At 38.0% G+C, this 13,801-nt stretch overlaps 1 protein-coding gene across 8 annotated transcripts in view; it reads right to left on the bottom strand.

Moving 5' to 3' along the window:
• The window catches only part of LOC126267949 (transcriptional protein SWT1), a 275,635-nt gene that overhangs the window by 203,993 nt on the left and 57,841 nt on the right, over nucleotides 1-13,801 (bottom strand). For all 8 annotated transcript variants that reach the window (XR_007549053.1, XM_049973281.1, XM_049973275.1 and 5 more), the window contains one exon: nucleotides 3,072-3,203. Coding sequence is in view for 7 of the 8 variants with exons in the window: in XM_049973281.1 (XP_049829238.1) it covers nucleotides 3,072-3,203 (132 nt within the window). In the remaining variant the exon portion in view is untranslated. The remainder of the gene's footprint in view (nucleotides 1-3,071; nucleotides 3,204-13,801) is intronic.

The following is a 13,801-nucleotide window of genomic DNA, read 5'->3' as shown; positions in this document are numbered from 1 at the left end:
GCGTAGTGGTTTGCGAAGATGGGAAAAATCTAGATTCGAGCTGTGATTAAGTACTTCATAAAGAAAGGTATGAAAGCAAAGGACATTCATGCTGATTTCCAGAATACACTGGGGAACTCTGCTCCTTCATATTCAACTGTTGCCAAGTAGACAAATGAATTTAAATTTGGTTGGGAGAGCTTAGATGATGATCCGCACAGTGGTCAGCTAAGATGTGTCACTACTCCAGAAATTATTGCAAAATCGCACAAAATGGTCATGGAGGATCGCCGATTGAAAGTGCGTGAAATTGCTCACACTTACCAGATGTCGTCTGAAAGGGTATATCACATTTTAACTGAAGAATTAGAAACGAAAAAATTATCTGCACGATGGGTGCCGCAACTCTTGATGCTGGATCAAAAACATGTGCCGTTGCCATGGCAAAATTACATGAACTACGGTATGAATTGTTGCCACACCCACATTATTCACCTGATGTGGCTCCATCAGACTTCCATCTCTTCCCAAAATTGAACATTTTTCTTGGTGGATGAAGATTCACTTCAAACGAAGAATTGATAGCCAGAGTTAACAACTATTTTGCAGGACTGGAGGAAACTCATTTTCTAGATGGGATCAAGGCACTGAAACATCATTGGATCAAGTGCATTAACCTATAAGGAGACTACATTGAGAAATTAGAAACGTTTCAGTGATGTAAGTACTATTTTTCAATTCCATTCTCAGAACTTTTCAAACCATCTGCATATTCTGCACATTGTTACTAATGTAGGTTATGCATTAGTCTTCAGGGTGCACTCAGCTTCGTGATGCCAACTGAGGAGGTACTAGATCGAATAGTAGTGACTACGGTCAAAGAAAACCATCATAACAACTGGGACAGCAGTGTGCTGACCACACACCCCTCCTATCCGCATCCTCATCTGAAAATGACACGGCAGCTGGATGGTCCCGATGGGCCCCTTTTGGCCAGATGACATGCATTAGTCAATTACAATTATTAGTTCTCCAGTGATATGTGACATACCAAATTAAATATGAAATGTCTTGTTTTATACACTACTGCAATTGCAAACTTTATGAGGGTTTAGTAATCTACAGTTAAGGAACCAGTACAGTGTGGTCTGTTGCTTAACTTCAGGTTTCAATCATTACTCATGTGTTCGATAAATCCCATTTCTATAAATCATAGTAGAAAATTTGTGTATGCAGTCGCCATATTGTATGTTTCCTTAAAAAGTCTTTCTCTGACTTTTTCAAGCATGAATCATTACCACCTTACCTACTTGACTTTCTGCTGCAACAACAGTCCATTAGTAAACATGGATATACCAAAATGCTCTTGCACAATTCTTCATGTTCTTGATCTCTACAAGTGTAATATAATAACCATTACTGCTTCAAGAAATCCACAGTGGCTATCTCCTTTGACAAACAGTCAAAGTTACAGAATCAATTTCCAGCTGTCATCCTGGAAGTCACATTCTCTTCAAAAACATTACTTTAAAAAAAAAAAAAAAAAAAAAAAAAAAAAAAAGTTACTCTCCTGTACTGAAAGTTTTTTTTACAGACAAATCATATGAAACCACTGAACAAAAAGCTATTATGAGAAGCCCATCCAGGAATAAGGTTTGTTAACAACTTTTTGTTTCCTACTGTTTTCATTTGTGACCACAGCGTATAACAACATATTATCCATGGGCACATATTATCTCCTTTAACAGATGATAAAAGTATAGGAATAAAAAGAATATCAGTTGAATTTATAGTGTAGATAGCTAGCAAAATATTTGGAAACATTAACTGGTTGTTCAAGTCAAATTGATTATCATTAAATTTTGACAAACCTCAGCACACTTGATCCAGCACTTTTCATTGAATTCTGGAAGCTATATAAGAAGAGTGCTCGACCAACGAAATGCAAAAAAAGAAAGTGTTAAGTTTTTGGTACTGCAGATAGATCACAACCTTATGTGGAGAACATACGAAAGGACAGACATAAGAAAGGACCTCAGTTCAGCTACATTTGCTTTATACATCATTACTGCTATACCTGATTTAAAAATGAAGGAACTTGCTTATTCTACATATTTCTAGTCAGTGATGTGTTACAGAATTATTTTCTTATGGGGACTCAATGTACAGAATGCAGAAGAACGTTACAAAAATCTCTTTTCTCACATAATAACAGTAAGATCAAAATAAACCTCTACAAAGACTGATAACATTAGTACAGAAAGGAGTCAGACACATGAATAAAAATGTATTCAACAACCAACTAAATGTCATATAGATAATGTGGTGGAGTTTAAGACTGAATTAAACAACTTTATGTTGTGTAACTCCCTGTACTCCACTGAAGATAACTTCACAGAAATTCTTGTACAATTAAATTTTATAATTAAATCACACAATAAAAATTCCAGGTAGGAATATCAACAGTGTAGGAAAAGATAGATTGTTACTTACTGCAAAGAAAACACATCAAGTTACGGACAGGCACGAGTAAAAGACACTCACATATAGCTTTCGGCCACAGCCTTTGTTAGTAAACACACACACACACACACACACACACACACACACACACACACACACACACACACACCTCTCACACACAAATGATGATCAACTCCAGTATCTCGGGTCAATAAATTTAATAATTACTATTGGCACAGTAATGCGATAGTCTTTCATAATGTCAAGACATTTCACTATATGAGACTTAAGTAAAATTTATATGTTTGGAAAATTACTTTCATGCTCCAGAGACCCATTTCTGTGGGATCCATAGAATATGACTAACATAATTTAAAGCAGTGAGATATCTAGATTACCACTGGTCATTCTTTCACATTACTACAATTTATTGCTGTTTGGATTTACTGTTAATCAAACACTGAAAAATGACAGCTGTTACTTGGAACTGGTATTTTCTGACTGTCATTTCAAATGGATACGAAGTTGGCTTTAAGAGTGTACTTGCTTGCTTCATGACAAATGTATAAACATCACACGTAGTAATGTTTCTCATATGATACAGATTTAAAAGTTTCCAAAATACTTACGTTTTTCTGGCAAAGAAGATGCAGAGATGTTGCTATTTTTTCTTGATGACAGAGTTTTCTGTTTTTCCAGTACCTTCCTTAAACGAACCAACCTCTGTTCTGCTATCCCAGCAACAGAGCCAGTTTTTCTTGCTGAAAAATCAAACTCATTTATTTATGCTCTGTGCCCTCTGCAATTGTGGAACATTACATATGTAAGGCAATGCTTTTTAGCACTTAGGTGTAAAAATTTGTTCAAGGTATTATACAAATTAGAAAAAAGCTGCAACCTTTGATTTGTCTAATTCTTCCTTTGCCAAATAAAACAATTATGATCCCATTCACATATTTGTACAAGACTGACAAGTGCAAAATGCTAACAAGATTACCATGATTATTATTGTTCAGATAAATAAGGCTATATTTTCACCTGAGCTGAATGCACATGAATGTTCTTACTATCAGCTAAAGGGAAGATTTGAAGTTTTGACCTCAATCTTATGCACAACTGATGCTAAACATATTCTCATCTCATCATCTTCAGCAAGTCTTGTGTAAAACTACTGTCAGTTTAGAATTGTTTGCTGGACCTAGACTAAGATATCAACACCTCCTCAGCATCATCTTTACCAGTATTTAAGTCTTATGTTAAAAATTTCACAGGAGCTCTCCACACAAGTTGCAACACTAGCACTTCTGCAAAAAGGAATATTGTAGAGAAATGGCTTAAACACAGCCTGAATTGAAGAATGAAATGTTTTGGAATTTTCTGGCAAAGTTAAACTGCTTGCTGGACTAGGACCCAAACAGGGCTTCCTGCCTTTCGCAGGCAGTGCTCTAACCAACTGTGGTGTACAGAAAAACTTGTTACTCAGCTTCAGAACTCAACTCTGACAGTAGCTGCCTCCTACAAGATTATTAAGCTATTAGTTTGTATGTGTTACACTATTATCCCCTCTGTAGAATATTACTTAATATTGATTTTGATATCTACAGCTGTCGCTGATTTCTAAAGGATCCACAAGGAACTTCCAAGTACTTTCTTGGTTGTTCTGTAACAAATGCCTGTTTTGCCATTGTTCTATTTCCCCTGATGACAGATACTTCCTTTAGCATAAATTGTGGCACCTTTGGAATGAGATCACAACAGGAAATCAAAATACGAACTGCCATATGAAGGCCTTGTTTGATGCAGCTCTCCATGCTAGTCTGTCCTGAGCAAGCCTCTTCATCTCTGGCTAACTACTGAAATTGTTACCCATTTCAACCTGCTTACTGTCAACCCTTGGTCCGCCAGTACAATTTTTATCCCCACAGACTTCCCAGCACTACCAAACAAACTACATATTAACGCCTCAGTTTGTGTCCGAACATCGAATTCATTCTTTTAATCAAGTATTGACAAAAATTTGTTTTCTCTTCAATTTGATTTGGTACTTCTTCACCAATTTTCTGGTCTATTCATTTAATCCTCAGCATTCTTCTTTAGCAACACACATCAAAGGCTTCTGTCCTCTTTTTGTCTGCACTGTTTTCGCCAATATTTCACTTCTGTACAAGGCTACAATTCCTAACACTTAAATTTCCAGTAAATGTAACAATTTTCTTTTTCATAAAAGCAACTGTTGCTATTATCAGCCTGCACATTGTATCTTTTCTATTTTGGCCATCACCTGTAGTTTCACTGCTCAAACTTTTAGTGCCTCATTTCCTTTTCTACTTCCCTCAGTAACGCCTGATTTAATTTGACTAAATTCCATTGCCTTTGTTTTACTTTTGTTGGCATTCATCTTTTTAAAAAAACTCTTTTCAAGACACTACCATTTTGTGCAAGTAATTGTTTGATTTTCTGCAGTCTAACAAATATTTAAGTGTACATCAGTTACAAGTGATTGATAAGAGTAAACATGCACACAGAATTGAAGCATTTTTCGCAATAGTATTTCATGTAACAGCCCATCAACAAGTAAGAGTAAACAGAATCATCTATTGCTGATGATGCAATACTGAACAACCCAGTTCTTACGACTCATTTCCACCACTGACCAGAGAACAGACTTACAAAAATGCCATTTTAGTCTCTGAAAGGCAAACTCTCTAGGATTTACAGGAGTAATTAGAGGCAGGCTTCGATCACATCAGGCAGTACTACTCAAGGGAGCTGAAGAGAGACTACACCTGACATAGACAGCCACTTCTAATACAAGTTCAATAGTCCCTAGCCACGATGACACTGGCAATGGCTCTGTGACTGAGCAAATATCAGAATTTAAAGATTTCACAAACTTCAGGTAACTTAATCCTGTACTTTTTAAATGTCTAAGACTGAAATACATTTGTGGTAAAGGATTGAATTTCTGTGTATAGAGACACCAATTATCCTATTTCTCTGTCTGTACTGCAATGTCCTTGCTGGATACAAACTTGACTACAGGTCATACACAATATGACAAAAAGTATCCAGACACCTGGCTGAAAAAGATGGCTGAAAATGACTTACAAGTTCATGGTGCCCTCCATCGGTAATGCTGGAATTCAGTATGGTGTTGGCCCACCCTTAGCCTTGATGACAGCTTCCACTCTCCCAGGCATACGTTCAATTAGGTACTGGAAGGTTTCTTGGGGAACGGCAGCCCATTCTCCACGGAGTGCTGCATTGAGGGGAGGTATTGATGTTGGTCGGTGAGACATGGCATGAAGTTGGCAATCCAAAACATCCCAAAGGTATTCTATAGGATTCAGGTCAGGACTCCATGCAGGCCAGTCCATTACAGGGATGTTATTGTTGTGTAACCACTCTGCCACTGGTCCTCGATTGTGTTGAAAGATGCAATCACCATCCCTGAACTGCTCTTCAACAGTGGGAAGCAAGAAGGTGCTTAAAACATCAGTGTAAGCCTGTGATGTGACAGTGCCACACAAAACAACAAGGGGTGCAAGCCCCCTCCATGAAAAACATGACCACACCATAACACCACCATCTCCAAATTTTACTGTTGGCACTACACATGCTGGCAGACGACGGTCACCGGGCATTCGCCATACCCACACCCTGCCATCAGATCACCACGTTGTGTACCATGATTCATCACTCCACACAATATTTTTCCACTGTTCAATCATCCAACGTTTATGCTCCTTACACTAAGCGAGGCATCATTTGGCATTTACCGCCATGATGTGTGGCTTACAGCAGCCGTTTGACCATGAAATCCAAGATTTCTCACCTCGTTCCTGACTGTCGTAGTACTTGCAGTGGATCCTCATGCAGCTTGGAATTCCTGTGTGATGGTCTGGATAGCTGTCTGCCTATGACACATTACGACCCTCTTCAACTGTCGGTGGTCTGTGTCAGTCAACAGACGAGGTCAGCCTGTACGCTTTTGTGCTGTACGTGTCCCTTCACGTTTCCACTTCACTATCACATCGGGAACAGTGGATCTAGGAATGTTAGGGAGAGTGCAAATCTCACATACAGACATATGACACAAGTGACACCCAATCAGCTGACCACGTTCGAAGTCTATGAGTTATGCAAAGCACTCCATTCTGCTCTCTCACAATGTATAATGACTACTGAGGTCATTGATATGGAGTACCTGGCAGTACGTGGCAACACAATATGAAAGATGTATTGAAGCAAAGCAAGCGCTGTATCATGTATAAGATACAGAGGCGAGCGAGTGCACGGGACTTACCCTAGTTCACTGCTAGTAGCGTCACGTCATCGTAACGCGCCTGCATATAGTATTGCACCACATTTAACATAAAAGTAAAAATTAAGATTTGTGTGTAAAACTTTGTTAAAGTATAGTTCTATGTAATAATGTTTCAGGTAACAAATCTTAATGTTATAAAATTAGTAGTTTACGTAAAATTCACGTTTTGAAAGAAAAATAGGAGGCGCTAAATAATGACGCTAGGAAGCCAAAATTTGGTGAGAAGGTGCAGTAAGAAGTCATTAATGAGTGGTGCTGGTTTCCAAAACCATAAAACTAAAATTGACTCCAGAATCCGCATTTTTCGGAAAAATCAGAGGCGCGAAATAATAGAGCTACAATATTGAAAATTGGTAGGATGCTTCAGTTCACCCTAATAATAATAATGGAAATACCACAATCAGTTACCTCTTCTAGTTTTTTAGTAATTTAGTAAAAACTACTTTTGTGAGTAAAATGTACATAAGCATTATAGATTAAGTACTTTAAATTTTAATGATAAAACAAATTCTTTAAGACCAATGATCAGATAGGACAATTAACAAAGCTACACCAAGTTTTAGTCTTGTAGCATAATTAACAGCTGATACAAGTCTTGATAAAGCTATGGTTCAGAGGTAACAATCTACCGTTAGTTCCATTGTAAAATTCTAGAGAGTAAAGTTTTAATTTTAGCGGGCTGAGATTTTCTACGTGCTTCTGTACTGCTCAGATGTATGTATACAAAAATTGAGAAATTTGTAAAGCTATTATTAAATGTGATATTTAAGATTATGTGCCTGAGATAGCGATCATTTGGAGGCTGCAGGCATCTGCATAGGAACGGAAAGAACAGATGCTCTCTTGGCGGTACGCGCCGGAGCTATATAAAAAGAGCGGCAGAGGCAGTAGGAAGCTCACTCCGCATTAGACCAACGCCTAGTCCACGCGAGCTTAACGTCCGATCGCGCCTTGCCTCGGGTGACGTCATAGCGGGCTGTGACATGCGCGTACTTAGCAATGTAAATGGACATTGAAAATCGCAAGGACTGTACACCGTCCTGGATCGTTTAGACTTCGGTAACAAACTGTTATTGTGCCGTCCGTGTGAAGTATAATTCCGCGTGGCAAGTGGTGACTAACTCCACTTTTAAGGCGAGCATTAATCTTTTTTTTTTTTTAACATTATTGCGAACTATTAATAGAGCACCGTTAGTTAGAGTAATGAACTATTCGGGAGGAACTTGCTGTAGAAGTCGCCTCTGAACTATTAAACGATTGGCTGAATTAACAATATTTAATGTCTTTAGCATTTTCAGAAGTTTCGAGTAATTTGTGTGAGCCTTTAAGATAATAAAATCTTGTTTGGAACTTTAAATTTTATTGAAGCAGCCCTAATCTCGTGAAGAACTATGGATATTTTTCGTTTAGCTGGGCTGTACAGGAATGTGGCCGTGCAGACTGGGAACTAAGGTCAGTAAGTTTCCCTTCGCTTTCTGACTGGCCACCAAATTAGTTGCCAGGCTCGCGTGATTTAAGGTGGCAATGTTCAACTTTCATTCAACATTAAACAACGACTTCTTCGCCGTCCCACATATGTTGCATCGGCAATAGTCTGTTACGTGAAATGAACATTCAAACAACTCATTCGACAACTTCTTCGCCGCCCCACATATGGTGCTTATCGGCCGGGAAAACTGAATTAAAAGCAAATAAAAGTGCTCGATGTGTGAAAGCGATTGGTATAAATTAACGAACTCGGTAGGCAATAACAGGACACTGAATTGAACTAGTGTGGGAACAGTGTTACCAGTAAAGGCGGGTGTAGTGTATAAACAATAAGTGTCTACCGCTGTACGTTGGTTAGTGACGATGGTGAGGAAGGCGACGATGCTGGATCGCGGCTGCCGACGGCGCTGAGACTAAAGGAAGACGGTGCGTCATCGCGGAGCTGCGCTGATCTGCGAGACAGCTGCCGGCTGCGCCGAGCGGTCAACGGTGCCTTGCTGCCCCCCCCCCTGGAGCTATTGCAGTAGGCGATTCCTGTGGCGGTACTCGACGCTACAGCTGCTGCTGCTGCCTTCAATACGTCGCGACGCGTCGCATCACGATTGCTGGTACACCGCGACGACATCATTCGTCGAAATCAAGCATTTAAGTTAAGTCAAAGACTTTTAAAATATTTATTAACTGCTGCTAACAAACTAAAAGATATGGAAAGTAGTGTACATTTCAGAAGGGAACCGGTCTCTGACCAAGAATCCTCAGGATCAGGAATTGAGTTTAATGAGGATGGTTCCATTAATCCCTCAAATATTGAACTAGAACGTAATTTGTCACCAGTAAATTATGACTTTAATTTAAATGAGAGTGCAGGGATGCAATCAATAAGTGAAATAGAAGTCAAAAGGGAGCCAGTAGAGTTGCTAACTTTGTCAGGTAGTGAAACTGAGCTCAATATATCTCCAGCTCAGTCAAGTCAAGAGATACAAAGTATCAAGGTAGAAGCTCCGGATTGGATGCAAATACTGTTTGCCAAACTCGAATCAAACCAAAATAAAATTGAGGCTAAAATTGAAAATAGTAATAAAGAACTAAAAGAAGAACTGCAATCAAAATGGAATAGTTTGAATTATAAGATAGATGCTATTCATCATGACATTCAAGTAAAAGTAGGGCAACAGTTAACTAAAATGCATAGTACTTTCAAATGTGAAATAGATCAAATTCAAAAAAAATTATCAAGAGGCAGATGAATTTTGGAAGTGAGGTTGTCCGAAAGATTGAGCAACGAGTCCAAACTTTGCTCTGACAAAGTTAAAGAGGTACAAATTAAAGTAGATACTTGTCAGAAAAACATTGAGAAAGTAAAAGAAACCTGTACCGAAATTCGTGGTGCAGTGGAACAAAGATGTTCTGCCAGGATAGAAGCAGTAGAGTCACAAGTAGAGGAATTAAATACTAACATTGCTAACCTAGAAAATAGAGTAACCTCTGTTAATTCTAGTCATTCTACTGTACAGCATGTGACTTCAGTTGACGCCGCTTTTATAGGGTGTCGACAGTTTTTGCGCTTTGATCCTGATAAGTACATTCACCCTCTTGAATTTTGGAATGACTTTGAGGATGTTCTCCCCAACACTTGATCAGAAAGAGAAAAAATTTCATTTATAAGAAGTCATTTGTCAGGTGATGCTTTGCGATGGTCAGCGGATGTAATGATCAAATGTAAAACTTTATCTGAATTTAAGTCTGCATTTCTCAACGAATACTGGTCACATAACAAACAAAATGATGTGTTAAGGGAATTCTGGAGTGGTAAGAAGTTTTTCCCAGGGCGTGAATCAGTAAAGGATTTCGCTAGGAAGTGGGTTTCAAGACTGTCACATTTGACAGAAAAGATGAAGCCAGATATGATCATTATGGGTTTAGAAGGTAAGCTGCCGTGGTACTGGCAGAAGAGGATCATTTCCGCCCCTAGAGATAATATAGACAAATTTATTGAATATCTGGAAAGAGTGGAAAGAGTAGCTGCTGCTGAGGAGCAGGTGCAGCAGAATAACAAATCTTCTAACAATCACGTACAAAATAATGGAAACGTGAACGTTAGAAATATGGAAGTTAGGCACACCAGAACAAACTATCGAAACCAAAGCCGTGGCAGAGGAAGAGGGGGTAGATACTCACCACGCTTTCGTAACAACTACTATGACGAAAGTGGAGAAGTAAATACTATGCCATTAAGACAAGAAGGGAGTCATGATGCTACTATATCTAGTGGTGTCACAGATGAACACAACAGGCCGCGTGTGGGAAACTAAATCCCGTCTATGAGGAAACTGGCGCTCACCAGGCGGTAACAGTAACACAGCCAGTAACGGAAACACAGACAATCAGCCAACATACACAGACAGACAACATGGATGACGAAATAAATACAGATAATACCAGTGATGTGTTAAGCCACTCTCACAAAATAGTGGATAGTATTTTGGATACACTAGAAAAATGGGTCAAGGAAGAACAGGAACTCAAGGTAGATAATGGGGAAGAAATAGATAATGGGTTTGAGTCTGATGGGAATAATGATGAAGTAAAAGCTTACATCTTCGATGAAAATGGCAATCTAAAAGCTGAAGTAGAAGTAGCAGAAGTAGAATCAGTACTGCAAAACTTTAGAGAGGAGGAAATGATGAATGAAGGGGGTAGAAATAGTAACGAGGTGAAAGAATCTAGTAGCTGTGTAAACGTGCCACAAATGGTTGAAGGTGACGACATTCTTATGAACAGCAATATTGCGCAGGGACGCAGTTGCTCAGAGGTAGAGGATAGTTTGGCTGATGTGCAGCAAACAAAAGTAGAAAAAGTCGTCAGATGCTTCGATTTAAAGTTAGTGGACAGATTAGAGAAAGCAGCTAAGATTATAGAGCATGATGAGCCCCAGGATGTAAAAGTAAATGTAATTGCAACTGATCAGAATTACTTTAGCTGGGAGAACATAGAACGAGATTTATTAGACGAGGTGTGTGAGCAACCTGTTCAATGTAAAATAACTCACCCTGTTATCAAAGTAAACATATCAGGAGTCACTGTGCGTTGTCTGCTTGACAGTGGCAGTGAAGCAAGTGCTTTATCACAAACATTTTTTGACACCATACCCAATAAAGAGAAGTTAACAGTTATGAAAGTAAGTGGCTTAAAGATTATAGGTGCTACTGGAAAAGTCTCTAGACCAGTTCAACACGAAGCTTTGATACCCATTGGTATAAATGACGTAGTAATAGATCATCCTTGTTTGATTGTGCTAGGCTTAAGTGTTGATATGTTGATTGGTACTGATTTCTTATCAAAGTACCAGGGAAAGATCAATTTTGATCAGAACAACTTAATTTTAACTTTACCTGACTCTAAAGTGATAAGAGAGTCTTTTATAGGAAGTCATATAGGCGGTAGTAATGAAACTTGGGAACTGCCTATTAGAGTAATAAAGAATAAAGGATACTTGCAGGAAAATTTGGTTTTCAGTGAGAATGAGGAAAGTGCTAAGGTTGAAGAGAGACACATCCTAAAGGAAATAGAGGAAAAGGTACAATCAACAAAGCAAATTGCTGACGAACAAAGATCAGAGTTAAAGAGTGTGTTAACTAAGCATAGTAATGTATTCTCAAACGCACCTGGTGAAGTTAAAGGTTATGAATGCCATTTGAATATCAAGCCTGGGAAGGTATTTTTTAAGAAGCCTTATCCAATACATGTTGCAAGGAAACAAGCAGTGCGAAATGAAATTAAACGTATGTTGGCATGGGGTGTCATAGAGCAAGCAATTAGTGAATACAAATATAAAATTAACAGTAATTAATTACTGTAGGGAGTCTGCCACTCTTTGGCGGATACACGGTTTGGCGTACCGTGCAGTCCCAGCTGGGTGAAACTTTATTTCCTTTTCAAGTTTCATTCCCTTCTTCTGGTCTATCATAACAGGTAAGAATCACATATGTCTTCATATTGTATATATGCTATTAGGTTTTAAGTATTCTTAGTAAGGATCTACCTAGTGAATGGCAAAACAAAAGTCTGAGTACCAATAAGAGGCAAACATGGCTAAAATAAATAAATTAAAATATTTCATGTACTTGTAAAGGGTTAGAAACTACAACTAAGAGAGACACTTTGCAGTATACGAAGTATGGTATGAATATGAATAATCCATGAGATTATGCAGAAGGTAGTATGTTGCTAGAAATAAGGTTGTCTGAAGGAAAACAGCGTAAGAAGGTAATGCTCATAGAGGCAAGCAATGGCGTTTTAGAATTAAATAAATGGAGATGTGTGGAAGTGGTGTGAGGATCGCACCAAATATATAGAAACAGGACGTCAATAGGCTGACAAAAGGAAAAGGGAGAAAGAAGTGGAGAAATGAAGTATTTTGAATCTGGAAGAAAAGGGAGAAAATGAATAAGGTGAAGAAGTGAAGTAAGTAAATTGAAGTAAATGATGTAGGATTAAAGAATAATTCCCTCACGTCTCGTGAAATGGTGAAAAACGCTAAATCTTGCTTGAGGCAAATAAATAGTTAAACAGACAACAGAAACACACAAATATTGGAAAATGCAGAAATTTGGAATCGGTATACTGAAAATAACTAATTTCTTTAGTAATTCATACAATAAAGCAAAGTGCTGGTCAGCAAATGACTTCTTTGATGAACTAATCCATACGATAATTTAGCCAGAGTACATTAAAACTAAGAGGTTACTCAATTTTCTAAGTTGAAGCAAGATCTTAATATATTAATTTGCTAAAAGAATTTTCACTATTTAGGAACCTAAAAGATTATTTATGAAAGAAGAAAGTAGGAGCTATTGTATCAGATACGACTTAGTGCTAAATGTCTTTCTGACAACTTCACAATTAGTAAAATAGTGCCAGAATATAAACTATAAAATGTACTTTGTCCTACCTTAGATATAAGTTGAAAACAGAAACTTAGACTGTATTGTCTGTTTCTCAGGGACATGCAGGCTGCATGAATGACTGACAACAAGCGGTAGGGAGATTGGAAGTAGAGACGCAAACCACAGTGAATACAATTTCCTCCCACAATTTTGTCAATCAGTGAAATTAAATGAGTGTTACAATAGGACACCCACCACAGTGCCTAGTATTATAGTAAAAGAAAAATGTGAGTGCGTTGCAGTGATAAAAGTCGTGTGTATTTTCTTTTTCAGGAAGAGACTGATTTTAAAGAAAAAAAAATAACTATTTTGTAACCATTGAAAAATTTATATTTCCATGTAAATGTATGTAAATAATTTGTGAATGTCTTCTGTACTAGGTTTTCTATGTGTATATGAGTATGGTTATTTTGTGTATGTAGTAATAAGGAATTTCCTAAGAAGAAGCAACTTAAGTTGAAAGAGGTATACTAAAGTAATCCATCGCTTGTTTGTTCTTTTAGAAATTTAATTTTGTTCAAAAATAGATTTTCACGAAAATTAAAAAGGGGGTGATGAAGCAAAGCAAGCGCTGTATCATGTATAAGATACAGAGGCG

This window comes from Schistocerca gregaria, chromosome 4 (assembly GCF_023897955.1).
Source record: "Schistocerca gregaria isolate iqSchGreg1 chromosome 4, iqSchGreg1.2, whole genome shotgun sequence".
NCBI lineage: Eukaryota > Metazoa > Arthropoda > Insecta > Orthoptera > Acrididae > Schistocerca > Schistocerca gregaria.
Note: the sequence above shows the minus strand (reverse complement) of the source record. Positions and strands in the feature narration are given on the sequence as shown.